At 33.8% G+C, this 19,810-nt stretch overlaps 2 protein-coding genes across 2 annotated transcripts in view; one reads left to right on the plus strand and one right to left on the minus strand.

Annotated features, from left to right (window-relative positions):
* The window catches only part of LOC132546977 (nuclear pore complex protein Nup107-like), a 168,064-nt gene that overhangs the window by 80,743 nt on the left and 67,511 nt on the right, over positions 1 to 19,810 (minus strand). The window lies entirely within an intron of this gene.
* On the plus strand, positions 12,643 to 19,172 carry LOC132547008 (uncharacterized). Its single transcript, XM_060210740.1, has 9 exons — positions 12,643 to 14,356; positions 14,686 to 14,772; positions 14,973 to 15,137; positions 15,606 to 15,781; positions 16,130 to 16,279; positions 16,594 to 16,708; positions 17,429 to 17,606; positions 18,202 to 18,410; positions 18,967 to 19,172. The coding sequence occupies exons 1-9, from the start codon at positions 12,643 to 12,645 to the stop codon at positions 19,170 to 19,172; spliced, it is 3,000 nt and encodes a 999-aa protein (XP_060066723.1).

Consider the following 19,810-nt stretch of genomic DNA (forward strand, 5'->3'; position numbering starts at 1 on the left):
ATTGACTTTTAAAATTCAGGTATGTACTCCAGACTTCAACTTTCTATTTCCATAAGAGTTTTGGCCATATTTAGACTGGATTCTGAAAATATTTTCAATTATAGGTCAAGATTTTAAAACATGAACAACAATTTAATGCAAGGAAAAGTATTACACCGAATAAATAAAGGATAATCATATTTATCAACAATTCTTCAAATATGTTTATAAAATATGAAAAGAAATTTTTTTTTAAAAAAAAAAAAAGTCATTTCGTAGGCAGCCTTAAAAACATGGACCTCTTGAATTGATTGAGAAACATTTTATGGAGTTTTGAATTTGGATGAAAGAGAAAAGGTCACAATTATCCTTATTTTGTGATATCTTAATAGAAAATTCATAGTGCTGATTACAGAATAACAGTATCTTGTTATCAAAATTGAAATTTATTTGATAGTATTTCTCTTACCTAAGAAAACATAATTAGCCAGTTGATCATTAGAGCCAGGAAAAACCATCCCCTAAAACAATTCTTCACAAAACATTTTGTCATTCTTTTACATACACAGACACAGCAGTTTACTACCGGTACTTTGGCAGAGCTAAAGCAATAGGGTGCTACAAATATCTTCAGAATATTACTGTACATTTTCTCTTTGCCCCATTATTATGTAAAGACAGAAAATGAAACCTTTTGAAATAGAACAGATTTATAGTCAATAATGGATTCATGTATTTTAAAAATAAAAAGTGACAAAACTTCCTATTTTAATTAATAGAGGAAAATGTAAATTCTGTATTTAGTAACTTCATATATTGCAAATATTTATACCCAATATGTATTAAAAGCACATTTTAGAGTTGTTTGAAGAATCAAAATGAGTCTTTGCAGTTAGAGTGAAAATTTTCAAAGACCACTTCCTATCACCAACTACATAAATCCTTTCCAATTTTTTTGTTCCTTAATAACAGAAATGTATTCTCCCAACAACATCTTTGACCTGAAATAGATCGAAGCATCTTTTTGTACAGCATTTTGTATTAGCAGGCATCAGTAACCAAATAGTTATTGCAAATAATGGGACTTAGAACTTAAATATTTAAAAAATAAATAAATAAATGATGCTATCATAACTTGTTCATAATCAACTGATTTCAAAGAATATGAACAGACTAGTTTATATAATGTGCATAATTTTCAACACATCATAAAAAACCATCCATTGAAAACGCTTATGAAAAAATAAACATTGTAAACAGTATATAAATGTCCATGACAGCATCTAGCAAGCATGCACAGCAGTCATTCCATCAAGGCCTCTGTCTGTAGCATTACAGGCCAAAAGCAAACAACAGAGAACGGCAATTGATGATATAATCTCTGAATTAATTCCACTGAAAGGGTTTTACTTTTATTATAATGGTATATACCAAGGCATGGATGGCTGACCTTGTTGATGAGGATTGATTGCCACTCTGGTTGATAGATCAAGATGGATATATATATTCATTGTAATCACTAACATTACAAAGCCTTTACAAAACCCAAAACAAAGACATTTTATACTAATACCTGTATGATATACTCTAACAAAATCTTCATAAAACCAGAAAATGTCTTTCAGGCATCAATGCTCCAGCTCCTATGCATATTTAAACATAAGTATAATCATTGAAAATAAGCCCATGTGATTTATATGAGGAAGCATTAAAGCAGTAGAGCATGCCATTTATTTGAAAACACAGTTATTGTAACAATGCTAACCATCAAATAGCAAACAGCAAGGCTGGCTTTTCTTAATTTGAGGAGAAGATTCTTGAAGTTTTTAACATATTTGATGTCTTGTCACCTTGAAATTAGGTCAAGGTTATCTTTATTTATTACATTCTGTCACAAGTACTTGCTAGTTATATATATCAGGACCATGACACTACAGTTTGAGGAGACTAAAAGTATTTAGTTAATCTAATTTGACCCAACCAGCAACCTTGAAATGGGTCAAGAACAGGAACTAGTTTCTGAGAGTTTTCTACAAAAGGCTATTCAAATGAAAAGATGACAGTTATAGACTGACAAATAGTATCCGACACACCATATTAGATCATACTAACTCACTGCAGATACTATGTGCCAATTTTGAGCTTATATAATTCAGAAGAGCAAAGAACAAAATTGTGATAATATTACTATTCCCATGATGCATGGATGCAAAGACCAGCCATCGGTACACACGTTATTTATTCTATTTTGTCTAATGTTTTGAAATAGGTCTTTCATTTTTATTGTGAAAAGTTTCATTCTGTACTTGAAACAGAAATTTTCAAAGAGTAAGACAGTTTATTGGAATATCCCTCATCACTCAGTACTATATATTAAATCCTAGACAAGTGATCCAATTGTGCTGAAAAAGCTGGCACAAAGCTATACATACACGTCTCACTGCTAAAATATTGAGAGGTGTTTACCACTTACCCACCTGTAACATGATGTACATATCAACATAAGACATAGTCACTAGCTATCTGTCCTAACATACTGTCAAGACAAGTTTCCTGGTGGTAATTAATCCCAAGGTCAGTCTACATATACTAGATCAGATGTCAAGTAGATTTCACACTAGCTCAAAATTAACGGCTAAGTGGGAAAATATCATTTCATGCTGATATATGAGAAATGAATCAATCTTTTGGTGTCTGAACACCAGTCCAGATTTTTGTAATTTGAAACTGGAGGTACTTGTATCTATTTTGATACTGCCTGGCAGACTGGAGCACATCATTTAGCCTGTAAAGGTGGATGTATATGTTAGCCATAATGTTTTCATAACTCATCAGGGACAGTGACCATCTCACCTGGATAGTTGTGGTCAGATATCAAAGAGGCCATTTATATAGGTACATGTTTGTCCTCTTGTTAGTGTGACTTGGCCTTTGAAACCTCACCCAAAAAAATGTGGTCATGAGTTCCTGAATGAGTCAGAATTTCCTCCCTACACAGCATGGATGTAGTAACCAGTGTAATAACTAACACTACAGGACCAGGTTTTATAATGTGACCAATCCTGTTTTGTTGTCATAAAGTGAGTTAGTTACAAACATATGTTGATTTAATGTCAAATGGGTTTTCTCTCCTGTTATAGTTCATATAATTTATGCAAACATCTGATACACTTGTATAGATCTGGCAATACAACGTTTCGTATTTACATTTTGTTTATTAACTTAAAATGAAGACAAGATCTTTCAAAATCAGTAACATCCGGAAAGGCTTTATCAATTGCATGCATATTGTGTATACATCATTCAAAAGTCTAGGGACAGAGGCTCCAGAATTTGTTTTCAATGTTAAATAAAACAAAAAAGAGATAAAAGACTTTTCCTTAATATTAGGTAATCATTGCAAGTTTTTATGCAATATGTACACTTTGTTGTCCATCTGGGTTGTGTGATGGGAGTTGCATGGCCAGGGTTAGAATTACTCCAACAAGCAAATTCATGGAATTTATATCCCCCGCTTTCCAAACATATTGAAAGTAAATAGGTTAGGAGTAAACATGTCATAACGCTATGTAGAATGATATATTCTCTTAAGCTATGATGTATTGCTTTAAAGCCAAAGAAAGATGTAAAGGATTATAGAGAGAAGATGTTTTATCAAATATTAACCAATAAAGTGAACTATTTGAAGAAAACTTGCATACTAGTAACTATAATGGTGCTAAGCAGATCCAAGGTCATCAGTCAGTATAGTTGTCCACACAATATGATGATCAGTATGGGGTACTGGATAATATTTGTGGGACTTCAAGTTACATCTAAATCAGATTATATTTAGGAAACTTTGAGCACAAAAACTGACCGACCAATGAAATGAAAGGATACCTAATTAGTATGCAGAGATATTAACAGATGATGCTGATTGCTGAACTCAGTCTTATGTGCCCTAATATGCATCTGCTGACCAAGTTTCATCTAAATTGGATTATATTTAGGGAAGTTAGAGCACGGAAATGAACCGACCAATGAAATCAAAGGATACATCATTAGTATGCATAATTATTAACAGATGACACTGATAGTCAAACTCAATCTTAATGACCCCAAGATGCATCTGCTGACCAACTTTCATCCAAATTGGATGATATTTGGGGAAGTTAGAACACGGAAAGAAAGACAGACGGATGGACAGACAAACCCAAATTAATATCCCCTTTCGGTGAAAGCAGGGGATAATTACAATACTTCTATATATCTTACATCAATAATCCTTAAATTTAAAGATGTATGATTATGTAATACTAGTAATTAGGAATTATTTTTCATCAAAATTCATCCCTCAAAATAAATACTGCAAGTAAATATGTCAATCTTCAGGTTCATTCACATGCCTCATCTAACCCTACAAGATCTGGTACTTGTACATTAAAGAACACAAATGAATAACTCTATATAGACAAAACTATTCAGTAGACAAAGGGTGTTAATCCCTTATATAGTTCGGTACAAGCATAAGACCTGATTGTAACATACAGCCCGTAACAATCTGTTAAAAGAGGTAGGTATATTTATCATACAAAATTTGGCAGTTGAAGGAGTAGAAGTGTATGACAATATGCCAAGACAAGTTGATGCGCAGAACGATGTACAGAATCAGGCAGAACAAGTGCACACCTACATAAAGCCCTTCAGTAGAAACAAATGGGGACAAGCAGATGTAACTAAATATAAATAGCAACAGCCTAAAGAAAGATCATATTCTGTATAACATATCTGTTTTCACATTAAAACCAGTTGAAATAGATATGAAAATAGATTGAATTTGTTAGCACTCAATCTTACATAATACAATTATCATATATACTGTAACCTGGTTACAACAAGATAAAGATGGATGGAATAAGGGCAACTGGCTAATGACAATTGAATTGAGTGTTAATCTGTATCTTATGTACTTCAGACACAAATAAAAACATACCTATCAACTGATGATAGAGTATGTAATTAAACAAGACAGGTATTGAAATAACCAATGCAAACATGTGTATGTACATCACTGACATTAATGAGCCTGTGAACCCACCTGTTCAATCATGTTGAGTGTAATTCTATTAAAGAAACTAACAAGTATTGAGTTATAGGACTGTAAAGACTATGTACCAGCACACTTGAATTGGCTGCCGGAGGTACATCAGTATCTAATTAGCATGGAATATAATCATACATAAATAATAGCAGGTGTATATATGCACTTCATGGATGTTCTTGAATAGAGGCTGGTAAAATTTCACATCTGTTATGTATGAAAAAGAAATTCTTACTGATAAATTCTACAAATTTATTAAAAGTCAACATTCACAAATAAAATTGTTGTTGAATTTCAGCAATTCACAACACATGACAGAAGTGTAATATTAATCAGATCATTATCTTCTTAATTTTGTTTGAAAACCTTGTTGTCAGATGGTTTTGAACCTGGGACACCAGGCTTTAACAATCAACTCATGACCATGATTATTCTGTCATCGAGTTCAAAATTACATATCAATTGAAAATACATAGGATTTTTATATTCAATTGGCATAAAAGATAATTAGAATTTACTTGTTTATTTAATAATCATGAATTCTAAAGCTTGCATTCCATACCAGCATTTTCCCGGTTTTGTATATAGGTTGTTTAGCCAAGTGAAGGTATGATGATCATAAAATACCAGTAATATATGCCTTTGGGTCATTTGGTCAGTAATAAATTCATTGTGTCTGGTGATAAAAGCTGACATCTGACCTCTTGAGGACATTATCTATTGTCTACACAAGTTAATGTTATTTATAAGTCTAGTCCAGTGATATATTGAGATTAAAGTCTACAATTCTTGAAACAGACTGTTTAACCCTAAGGAAACAAGTACACCAAAGAATTAATGTTGTATACTCTATTGATCCTTCAAACTAATCCAAAGCCAGTGTTATCCCTTACCATGAGATAACTATACCAAACCTTGGCTACAATTAGAACAAACAAAGGACACGTTACATGGGTACCCCCTCCTTTAACACACTCAACTAATACCATTATATATCAATTCAAAGATGGCAAGTGAAGATGGCTTTAAACTGGAGTTTACCGATAAATATTTTGTGTACTATTTGTGTATATCATTTTGTGGAGTAACGGACATGAGCGAACCAAACTTAAAAAATAAACTCAGCCACTTGATAGTTAAAATTTCATTTGATTTGAAGTTTCACTTTGATCCTTGCCTCATGCGTCTTGATTATCAGTAATTCTATTCCACTGTCTGCCACATGATACTACTCTACACAGATAGCAATGTAAGTATAAGCCTTATCAGAGACTTTACTTACCATTACATAAATGCTCTTAAAATCTGATGGCAATAAAACAGGTTGGAAATAATAGTAATTTCCATTTTACACCAATACCCTCTTGATCTCTCCTTGGAAAATTGTACACTTAAAAGGTTAAATGGAAGAAACTGTTCTTTAATATCAAGTGCTTTTTAAGGAATAAAACCAACACATTTGTCATTAATGAACTGAGAAATATGATGAGGAATGGATGTATTGAAATCAAACTTCCCAATATATTGCAGGTTTTGAGTTATGTGTAGTCATGTAATAAGAAATCACACGTTATGGCTTACCCTACACAGAGTTTATAATCATGTACATGATTTATCTTAACTAAGAAATTAAGATACTGATAGCACCGTTGAATTCATTATACATTTATGTAGCCAACATTATTGAAACCATGATAAAACCACACAAAGTGTATTGAAGTTTCATAATAAATTACTACAGCCCTGATCCCAGATTGGAACATTGGGGTTGGGTGTCCCTGTCCTGGCCAAGTAACTTGTGTTGGTAGGATTATTAATGACTTGAGATAAGTACATTACAGGTGCCATAGCATGTAAGATTTGTCAGTTCAATATCCTGGTGATTTCATACATGTGCTTTTATGTGTTCTAGATTGATGTTATGCTATAGCACTAAAATAAAGTATATTTGTGATCATAAAATTCTCTAGATATTTTCCAGATATTTTTGAGAAATTGAGAAATTCACTCCTCCCTATCCCCTCCTCCTGCTTTTATAACTCACAACATCAAATGAAAAATGCAAAGGTTAGAGTGGTTGGTCAGTTTTTTTTTACAAAACAATCAATTGCAGCATATTACACTGTATAAATAGCAAAATCCAAAATTCCAAAATTTAAATTGTAAACTTTTGAAGAGTTATAAATACCAAATGATTTATATTTACATACACTTTCTTGTTATTGTTATCTTTGAGAAATCAGTTTCACATATAAATTGGCCACAGCTCAATTTCTCAAAATGAACTTCTACAGTAAGTATGTGAATACCCTCCATATCATTCAAGTGTGAAAGTTCTTCAGTCATCAAAATCAAATTAGGTGTACATATAGAATTGTAGTTACAAAAAGTTATAATGATTGTCAGCACTCAAACCTGCAAAGGGTCTATGGGTAGTCCAAAGATTTTGACCATATATTTGTTATTTGTATATTTTATTTTTGTCTTGGACATGGAGGAAAGTCAGAATTCCTCTCATTGTAAATCTACTATTCCTGTCAATCTTGCAAGAATTTACTTTTTGGTAGGTCTAGAGAAATTCTGCATAGTGGTAGCCATTGTAAATATGCTGGAAAGTAAAGTTGTTGAGGAAAATGAGTGGAAATACTTGGTTAACAACATTTATATGCTTTGACACATATGCAAGTAAATAGAAAAATGTTTTTTCTTTCAATTGATATATGATTTAGAACTATTACACTGTTGTAAACTATGAAACATCCCTTGAATGCTGATCCTTGCAGAGGTCGCTAGTATTTTGTGTTTCAGAAGGAATTCTGACTATTGTTCACATCCAACTTGGACTAGCTACAGGATAGAAATTTTTATTTTCACTGCACAAAGATGGACATGTACAGATGCTTTTTCACTGTATATTGACACAATTTTCCTTTGAATAGTAAACCCACGTTTTCTGAGTACATCAGGCTATCCAATTCAATTATTATGTAACACTTTCTACAGTTTTTGTATAAACACATGTATTTAAATGTATTAAAACAGTATGTGTACTATACAGTACAATACATGAGCACAAGTTAAAGAAACAGAATACCAGGTATATACCACAATTATTGACTGTTGCTTGGGCCGGTACAGCTGGTACAAGGCAATTTTAAATAAAAAAATTGTGATCACTAAAATCAGAAAACATCATTCAACCCTAAGACCCCCAACCCCCTATCTGACAGGCCTTTGCCTTGAAACTGACATGAGGATAGGGCTTAATCTCCCTGTTCCTCCTTAATTCACTGTACAAAAAATTTACAAACCAGCAAATGTGTTGAAATATTTTTGATCACTTGCATGTTCAGTCAAACAATAACAAAGCAACTGATCTGATAAAATAGGTCAGACAAGTTATACAGCTATTACACTAATCTTCAGCGAGATCTTGACCAAGCCATTCCCGACACTCGGGTTTGACAGATGGCTTACCAGCTGCTCTACCATGATAATGGACACCATGAGCAATAGTACGACTTCATCCTTCCAAATCTTGGCATGGATGATCATCAATCAATTTCAACAGTCATATATTTTGGATGCAAGTTTAACGACATTTCATACAGATACTGAATTGGTCTGAATATAGAATGTGAACATGCAGTTTTTATATTTCTTGTCTTAAATATTGTATTGTTGTCGGCTGAAAATTAAATGTCAAGCTAAATTTCCCCGCCTGTCAAAAGCTTTAGGTCTGAGGTTTTAATTCATTTCCGGGCGAATTATATAATATATCAACCAGTGTGAGTTGGCACAGTCATTACTCAAACAAAATAGCATTGTTCTTTGCACACAATTAAATTTTCATCCCATCATCGGCTGGGCATACTGCTAACACCCACTGTAGTATAGGTTTGTCCAAGTTGTGTTTGAACAGTTTACAATTTTCCCGATATTATCAAGCAATATTTAAACACAACACACAATAAATGGACATTTTCAGTAAAACACGTCAATCACTATCTCCATAAAAAATATATCCCCCCGGTTTTTGACGTTCGCAGCCACTGAATCAAACATCAAAGAACGATCTTGAAGCAGACGAAAATATGGGGAAGGTTGAGGGAGTAGAATGTTAATTCACATAATCTTAATACATATACGTACCATTCACATTATGGAAGGTTGATAATTGCAGTAAAATCCCCAGAACAAGAAACTTCGACCATGTAAACAGACTATCCATCCTTTAAGTGACTCACATCTTTCTCTCTCACTTCCTAATCAGTAGAGTGGTCTGTGAGCTATAGCCCTAAGTGTACCCGTACCCATCCGACCGGAAGTCACACTACTACCGGATATACGTAACGAAACAGTTAGAAAGCTTATAGTTAAACGATTTTTGTTTCATTTCCTCAATGATTTCACTTCTTAGTCACTACCAATCAAACACAATGTTAAGTGCCTTGATAAATATGGAGAGATTTACATTTTCATTATTTCATATTGTAATGTATGGGATTCATCATTATTAGATCATGATGGTCAGGAAAAGAAAACAGAAACACGTATGACGTGTAAAGGTACATGAGAATTATAATTAGATATGGAATATATTCTTATATGAGCCACCCTCCCCTTACCAGACCCAGAATAGGTGTCCTTTCTTTCAGTAAGATGATTTTTTTATACCTTTTAAGGGTAGGAACCATGTCAGAACAATGCAGTGACGTAACAGCAACAATTGACATAATGTCATCATTAGGCATTACACGTAATGTTGCTATCACCATGCTTGGCATTGTTGACATGATTATGTGAAATTGTTGACGAACGTCAACGAATTGTTGTTGTAGCGTCAACTTGACGGGAGAATACCCCGTTTGGTTTTTTTTTTTTCAAGGGTATTAAAAGGAATTTTAACTCCGCTAAAGCCTGGATACGTCTGTCCTGTCCGGGTTGAGATAATTCCTTGTCATACATTAGATGGAGATAGACGGAACCCCCTGTTAGTTAAAGATATGATATCACAAAATTAATTGGCGCCAATTATTGAAAATTGATGTTCCCAGAATCGAATTTTTGTATCCTTAAAAATAATATTCATATGATTTCCAATCCAATTGCTCAAATAGGGATCATTATTTATTTTAATGCCTCCGCATTGATTCGAACCCTGGATGTTCAACCGATCGAGCTGAAGAGAAGATATCTCTGTCTAAGCAATGTATTGTGGTTGTTATTATTATGATACTTCACATCCAGTAAGGTAATCGTCCTCGAATTTCAATGAATGAAAGAAATCAGAATGTAAAAATATATGCTCCCTTATCTATACCTTTCTGTCCTGTTATGAGATTAAGAACTTTTTTATTAGTCACGAATTTAGAGCTAAAATTGATTTACTGGAAAACATTCATTTCGGTTAGGATAAAAATCAGTTATGCTAATTTCGAATTGATATAGTGATATTCTAAAGATTGTTTAAAAAGTAAACTAAATGGACAAAGATAAGTAATAAAATAAGCCATCCGCTTTCTGGATTAGAACATTCCATTCATTAAGGTCTTGTTGTGGATCGAGCTCTCATTTGGGTTGGGTACGGATCGACCTGCACCAGTGAACTCGTAGGTTGGTAAACTAATTTTAAGAAATAACGGAAAGAAGTGGAACCTTCTCCATGCTGTTATCCATAGTATGGGAGGTAACTCCTTGATATGTAAAAAATAGCGATGGATGATGGAAGAATCATCATCACAAGTTCCCCCTCCTTCTTCATAATGAAATAATAATATTTCAACATTTTCAACAAATCGAGATATTTTATCACAGCAGTTATGAGTTACTGGTGAATAATGGCTGACGTAAGTTTTCGAAAATAATTCGGTCAGTAACTTTTAAGTATTATATCAACAGCAAGTCAGTATAATTCATTCTGGTCATAGAATTTAGTTCCTTTATGAGTGAATTAATTTTTTCTATAACACTATAATTTTCTCATTTCGTTGCTTCCTATCAACTGAATTTACCAATTGTTAATACGAACTGTGACTTTAAAAAGCGGCACATTTATCGAAATACTTCTCATTCAGTAGATACTAAATTTTGTTATGCAATAAATATTGTATCAGTGTCAGACTTATGAAAATTTATATACTATACCAAGGGTTCACGTCTTTCCTTTTAATAAAAAGTAGAGTATCGACACTGTGAGTATAAATTCTTACTATAAAATTTTATTTATGATATTGTAAACGGAATTTTTTTTTAAGTCTTTGATATGATATCATCCATATTAATCGTTTAGAATGTGTACTTCTAATTCACTTTTGAATGTTTTTTAATCTCCATTTCGAAAGAGAGTTTTGTATAAAATCACGAATGTATTGTTTTTTTGGTTTTCCGGAAGTCGGGTCAGTGTTGCGGTTTCTGTGTTATTAGTTTATAAAAGTTGGTCACGTGACCAATGTGTTTTGGAAACATGGCGGCGATGTATACAGTTACCTGTAATAATTTAGTCCAGCAGGTGTCCCAAATTTGACCGAAAGATGAGTCATTTCGGGTAGAAAAGGTAAACATTGTATATGATTACTATTAAAAAGGTTCTATCGATACTTATATGATGGTTTTCGTGTCAAAAATAATGTTAATATGTAGTAAACATGAGATGAAGTGATCATAGCATGAATATCATTATGAAAAATTATCTTGTCACCTAGACAGCAGGAATGTGTTTTCGGGTTTATCCCACGAACCAAGCATATTGAAGTTCAAACCAAAAATAAATAGTGAGCATTTTTATTATTTGTGAACAGTTTCTATAGGATCGTTTTCATTTTCCTACATGGTGGTAAGAATTTATCTATTCATGTTGGAAGATGTTGTTTTTTTTTAAGCATTTACAAGATAAAGACAAGTCGATAGTATCAAAATGTGCAGACATGCCGTAAATTACCAGGAGATGGTTCAGAAATTGGTTTAAATTCTTCATTAACCCGAAGAGTTATGACTATCCACGATTTTATATTTGTCGTGGTCGCATCAATAATAAAGATAAAACGATAAAATATAGATAGGCAGCACCATTTAGGCTACATATATATATGTGCATCATATTATTACAACAATAGAATTGGCAGCACAGTGTTGCAATTGGCAGCATTGATGCCATTCTAACAACCAAAACTAAGGAGACTTGATGTTTATATCAATAGTTGTCATTGTTACATGTCCACAGTGTAAAATAAGGCCCAGTCATTCAATTGACACCATTTTATGGCAATGATACATGCTTCTTTGGCTGCATGTAGAGGGTCTGTAGAGTCATAGAAATATACCATGCCATAAACATGTGTTGGATTCCTGTTCAGTAATGATGGAATATTCTGCTGTTTGCTTACAAATAAAACAGATTAGAAGCAATGATTAGTTATGTGCATTTGATTAATAATTCCTATTTAAAATGATGAAAAAATCCCAACTTATTTTGAGCAACATATAGGCAACATATAGTTTAACAAGAAAGATTAAACTTTGCACATTTTACAAATGATTTTAGAGAAATTTGCTTTTCCTTTCAGAATTAAAAGACAGGGATGGATGCGCGTGATATGGCTGCCTATCTTGGCTATGAACAGGCAAATTTGGCCACTTCTGAGTATATGGCATCTGGAAATGTCGAGATTCCAAGCTCAGACACAAGTGCAGATGTGGTAGACAATGACAACCAGGACCTTGAGGAAACCCAAACTTCAAAGAGACCATACAGAAGTTACTTTACTCAACAGTCAACTCCATCCAATGTCATTGAGACAACTTTTGAGGTGCCAGATGCAGAAGAAACTTTGAAATTGCTACGCAAACCTTTTCAGATAAAGAATCCTGGATACCATGTTTGCAAACGTAGTCCTGATCATAATAGCATTAGTTTTATGCACTGCAGGCATGTACTTGGCCTAGGAAAGCAGTATGAAGCTTTGCGAAAAGTCATGGAAGAGAGGGCACGTTTGGAATTCCTCAGAGATTGTATGTTTCGAATAAAGTCTGTTTCTGCTTTTGTACAAGACCTAGAAACCTTGGTACAGAATGAGTATCGAACATTTTATGCCATTACTCATCAATGTGTTAATGAATCTCCAATGACAAAGTTGTATTGTCTAAATGCTCTCTGTGAAGACCTGCGAACACACATTGGCCACTGGAATAGTATCAAACAGCGCATACACACCAGTAAATGGCTGCAACCAATGATTGGTAGATTGTATATTGATGTTGAGCATGTGCGTAAGTCTTTATTTGCATTGTACAATAGTGCTATATATTGGATGGAGAAGCTCATCATGATTGGCTTTCAAGTTTTCTCCCACAGCAATCTTGCTGGTTTATCACAGGAAGTTCTGTGGAATATCACTCGCGGTCTTGAGGATTTTAACAACATTCTTAACAGCCTTCCAAAAGCTAGGTACAAGCCTTGTGTCATTATCAACAGCCTTCAGTCCGATTGGTGCTACAGAAGTTCAAAGTCAGATCCTAGTTTATCAAACTTCCCAGGTTTCCTGGCCAACAGTGCTAAAGCTATACCATTTTCAAAGATCTTGAATATCATAGCCAGTGAAAGATCAAAATATGCTGCAATGGCTACTCACAGGTTCTTCACCAGTAATGACGAGTTCATGAAAATTCTCAATGCTGGTAAAATACCTGCCTATGTTTGGAATGACGAAGTCCATAGTCAAAATCATAGTATGGCACATGGTCAAGATACATCCGACTATCACACGGCTAGCGGCAGTCTGACTAGCATAAGTGGTGCAGTATTGAGAGTAGGGCCTATCCGAGCTCCTGATCTCAGTCAAAAACCAGCTCCCCTGACAGATTTTGCTTCACAAGAGCAGCACTTTGCAAACACTTTTCTCTTCATTGTGTGCAGCTCAACCCATCTCCTCAGGAAAAATGAAAGCCATTCAAAATCAAAACACAAGAGCAGCAGATCTCAAAATGTCAGCAAAAGTGTCAGTCTTCAGAAGCCTCCAGTTGGCCAGGAAACTCCAGTTCTTTCTCGTTCAGACTCCAAACGAAAGACTGTTTCTTGGGGTGATTCTGATGATGGTTCAATCCGAACACAACTGGTTAATCGCTACATGGACACTTTATGGAAGTGCTTTGGGAAGGCTTTAGAACAGAGGTTTCATGAACCAGCTTGGTGTTCAAGAAAGAGGCCAGAGTTTGGAGGACTAGGAAGTGTTGTATTTTGTAATGCAACTCTCATTGCAGTCATCAGAAACATGATCGAACATGTTTGTTTGAAAGGTATAGTAAAGATTAAATTTCAAAATTTTATTACTTCTATTAAAAGTTTTATATAGATATTACGCAAAAGCACCAGATTGTTATGTCTGCTCTGTTATGGGAGCTGTCTCTTTTTTCCTATAATTTACATTGCAATATGATATCCAACTCATCAAAGAGTGGAAAATGATTTAGAAATGTTAATTGACTAAAGTATAAAACTCTAAACCTTATTTATTTTACAACAGTTGCGAAACAAGTTATTTCAACTTATACTAATCAAAAGTATCAAAGTATCATATATATTCATATATACTAACAATACATAATGACTATTTTGCATATTTCAGATATGTTCCCAGTGACATCTGTCTCCCCAATGCTAGGTCTTGCTCGCAAGTTCCACACTATGTCTGCCATGGCATCTTGGGATACCAGTAAGTAAATTTGTAACTGGTGGCATAATCCAGCATATGCAAGATGTCGTGCAAGATTTCAATGTCATAAAAGTTTGTTATTCTCGAAGCGATCTTGTGAAAACTGACATGAAAATATTGTACATATACATGTTTTGGTAGAAATATGCATATTACCACCCTGTAGTTGACCAGTGATGCATCTTTTCATTTCTAAACAGATATGTGCGAGGTGCTTGCATCACGTCTGAATGACAAATGTTATCCCTGTCCCTTAGTGGGAGGAGATTACAGCACACGGACAGGCATGTTACTGCGCGACACCTACCAACCGCTTTTCAGCATATTACAGGAGGACCTCAAGGACTTGTCAGAAACTGGCAAAGGTAGAATCATCATTATTCTCTGTATGACAATAGAAGACAAGATTGATAATTTTCACATTTATTAACTGCATTTTTAGTAAATTATAATTTGATATTCACCAAGATCAAGACAGTTTTTCATAGGTGACAAGTATTTTCTTTGTCATTATATCTGACATATGCTATCACATAAACTACATGGCATCATTTACAACTGCATGAATGACATCATCATCAAAAGTATATATTAATTAGGACATGATATGTAGTAAGGCTGTGTCACACCAACATTTTACACCTGATTGACTTTCTGTTGGACTTTTACTTTCTGTGTTGAAGAATTTTCTAGTATGCTGTTAAGATTTTTGAGATACATATATTAGTACTTATCATATACCTCTGCTATAATAGCAGTATATTCTCTCTTCTTTGAGATATGAGGGTTCTGTAAAATTATTTGTGTGATATGGTCAATCTTTACTGTTACAGATGCCACAGTGCTGGTGCCAAAGCAGGATTTAGATCTGTACCATACAACCAGCATCATTTGTCGCCTGTTGACAAACTGTCAGGTGGCACACAATTGGTGTGTTCACAAGTCCCAGGCATTCCTATCATCTTGGGCTGTTGGTAACTTCCTTCTTATCACACAGACAGACCTCAAGGTACGCTCTCTTCAGCACTTAGTGTTTTATTTTCTGATGGCATTATATATAAGGCGTATATATATTATGAATGAGTTTTGCAATGTATAATTGTAATAAAACTTGAGGAGTAATTAATACCATGACATGTATACAGTATCAGCTAAGCTTGCCATAATTTTCAGTGCAAGCCTCATAAAGATACATTAAATTTTCTCAAGTCCGGGTGGAATTTAAAAGGAAATTTCCAAATTGTGTTAAAAGAGTGAGCAGAGGACTAAAAATTATGTTCAAGATCAAAAGTCTTTATCATGGTAAAAAAAACAAATGAAAGAAATCACCAAATATAATAAAAACATTGTTTTACAGATTTTGGCTGATGAGACCAAAAAAGCATTGTATCAATCTAGGATCTTCAGTGGAAAATCTATCAGTAAACCATCACAAGCCGAACAAGAGATGATTGTTTACCTAGAGGAGATAACTCAACAAATGTCATCAGCTGATTCACAGTTACAGGTGATATAGATCTCCATTATACATTATTCTAAAATGTATTATATGTTTAGGTATAAAACATAAAATATTGACATATCCTGTGACCAGCTGTCAGTGTAATATAGAATTATAGATTTTTAGACAGCTTAATTAAAACTTCAATACATATATCATAGATCTTTTTCATAACATGTTTAAAGGGATGTTGATTTATAACAAAGAGAGTCAATTAATACATGCTTATCACAGCCAGTTAACCAGACCTTGGGCTTGGCCATCACATTTTTCTGTCATACTGTTGCCTTTTTTGTCATGCCATTCATTTGTATTTACAGACACTATCCGGATCTTCCATGAAGATCTTCTGTGAAAACTGTGAGAAAATGGCAGATGAGTACTTTAAGAAATCCATGCCTGTTGGAAAAGTGTGGAAAAAGAAAGCAGCACCAGGTTAATGGTTTTTTTGATATTTCATTTTTATGTCAGGAAATCTTAACCTTAGATTGAGATTTCTCTCATCTACATTGGTGAGAAAATGTACTTGATATTACCACTAGGTATATAACAGCTGCATGGTTTAGGTCATCTGTGTCCTCAGAAATCATTTATTTGTTTGTCATCCTGTGAACAGTCGGGGGCGTTTTCATACAAAGTCTCCCAGCAGCAGCTTGAAGCTTCCTCACTGTACAATGTATGTGAGGCAAGCCAAATAAGCCAATAAGAGTAAAGTGTTTTGCTGTAACTGACACATTCACTCTAGTACTGGACTTTTACATGCATTAAACAGCCTGTGTTTCTGATTATTCAGCGCAAACACCACTGATATGGTTGTTCTATTTTGTAATATTTCAATAAGAAATCAGGTTAATGTTTCCTCAAAAATCACTGCTGGGAATGATGGTGGCTTGATTATCAAAGGATTCAGATATAGTTCAAAACTCGAAACAACAATTGTGAAGCAAATCATAGCAATTGATGTTAATCAGTCTTGCTCACCTTGATCTTAGCAAAACATGCTGGATATCCACTACGCCACCTTTATATTTATACTGTATTCTACTGCAATGGGATTTTATTTATTATGTTTCTGTGTTTATAGATTTATGTTTTTTTCATTTTATGTATAGTGAAGTCCTTTAGATAAATGTATACTTTGTTGTTATGTTTCAGAGCTTCCAACAGAACACAGTTTGTACATAGAACATGCTTTAGAGGCTATTTTGGAGCCTGTGATAGAGGGAGTGAGTAAACTTAGACAGACTGCCCAGCTAAGTGCTATCTCCATGGCAACTACCTCATTGTGTGAATCATGGAAAAACTTCATCCTCAAAGAAAAAATCAAATTTAGGTAAGCTGGTTGTGTTGACAACGATGGCCTGAAAAATAAATCTAAAAGATGAGCGAGTAAGACAAGATTTCTGTAAATCTTTCTGTTTAGTCAGTCCACTTATGTATGACTACAGGTCAAATTTATTCCAGTCTATAATGAAAGTCAGAGAACACTACATGAAATATATACTGGAACTGGGTGTTTTGCATCCTGTCATTTCCTTTTCCTTAGATGCAGTAATTGTGGTGTGCAGTAAAACTTACTGTACAGTTGGTGATATTCATGTGGGGTTTCAATATATTTTCACAGTCAATAAAGATAGTGTGAAGTTAGATACCCAGGGAACATTTGTATGGCCAACGGAAATCTGTTTCGCCTGTATACATTGACACCAGTTTATAGATTTGTGCAAATTTTAATACCTGTCAACATGTAAAAGCTGATCACAAAATTCTAGACCCATCAAAATAAACAACTGCATGGTATTTACTTAACTAAGGAAATTACAAGTAGTTTGTTTTGTGTTGATAAAACGCTATTAGCTGGAGCAAAAATCAAAGTTTTAGTACATTAAGTTACTGTTGCAAATTCACATGTTAATTTATGTTTCCAGTTACATTGGTGCCTGCCAACTTGGAATTGACTTGCATTTTATCAAAAGATGGCTGAGTGAATACATCACTAACTCAGATGTGCGTCAGAGCATTCTGGATCTTAGTGTGTTCCGCTATCTGAATGGTGCAGTTATGGTGCTGAAGAAACAGCCTTACCGCAAAAGTGGGGGAAGGCTCTTTCGTGAACCCTGCTCTTCCGAAGACCTCAGTAAGTGACTTGTTTTATTTCAACATTTTTGTTATATTCAATACATGATGATTGTAATGTTGATATTCCTGTTAAATGGGAATAAGTGTGAAATTGTAGTTTTTCAGTCTACAACTTCTCTTCTGTTAATGTTTATTCAGAATTTATGATGAATAGTATAAATTGATTAGGACATACATGTGTATTGCCTTATCATTCATATTTCAAAATGTAAGGTGACTATTGTGGGTTCTGCTTGGTAATCTATAAACAATTTGTACTATCAGACATACAGTGCTTCTCTGATCTGCCTTTACTCTAATATTTGCTAGTCTTGTACAACTTTGTATTTGATATTATTTGCAGTATTTCATTTTACTTGAGTTACTATAACAATCTGCTGAAAGGCTTCTTTTACATATTCTCTGAAATCAAGGAATAAACTTGTAGATATATTTATGTTAAATTTTGGGAATATAATTGTATATTTTCAAACTGCTTTTGTAGATTTTAAACAAGTTTCTTGTTGAAATTGTAAAAAATTCATAGGACTTAATTATGTAGTATTACTTCACAGGTTGTGGTGATATGGAAGCAGTTCCTAGAGATAATAAGAACTCGGATCGCTCTCCAGACAGTGAAGTTGATATTGATAATCCATCAGACGAGTCTGACATCCGCTATGTTCAAAACATTGATGACTGGCTAGCACTGCGAGTACAAGGGGGAGCTAAGACCTGGCGCTTCTCACTGTGTCTCAATACTCCAGCTACAAACCAATGAGAGCTTTGGATACAATTTAGACTTCAAAACCAACCAGTGAAAACTACTCTTGTGTTGGGGGTGTAAAATTTTGACATCTGAAAATTTAACCTATTTTGTGTAGATTTAGAAAACCACTTAAGGCAAAGGGATTTTAATTTCAGACAGGTACATCTCTACATTTTTCTATCTAGCTTTTGAATTTTATGAATTACTTCATATAAAAGCTAATGTTAATAAGCCTTAGATTAGATTCAAATTCCATGTATACGTATACCAGTAATCCAGATAAATAGATGGTCACTTTTTATCACAATTAAATGAAATCTTTAGTTTTAAACTTTAAAAAAAATTAAACAGCTGGTACCTAATTTATTTTAAATTTCAATCAACAAGAAGTCATGAGATGTGAATGTTTTGAACACACTTCCCATCATTAATAGCTTTGATGTGCTATGATGTGAAGTATTTTATAACTGAGAATACACCATTGTATAGGATAAAGCTTTGTAAAATATAAAAATGTAACTGTAGTAAAAATATCTATATTTATATACTTATTTATTTACTGTGATAGTGTAGATTTAGAATTACCATGGATTTGTATTCTGGCTAAGAAAGAGAATTATTTTATTGCAAGGTAATGATTTTACATGTAC

The sequence above is a fragment of the Ylistrum balloti genome, unplaced genomic scaffold (assembly GCF_031769215.1).
Source record: "Ylistrum balloti isolate Yb309-2 unplaced genomic scaffold, AGI_CSIRO_Ybal_v1 Utg369926, whole genome shotgun sequence".
Taxonomy (NCBI): domain Eukaryota; kingdom Metazoa; phylum Mollusca; class Bivalvia; order Pectinida; family Pectinidae; genus Ylistrum; species Ylistrum balloti.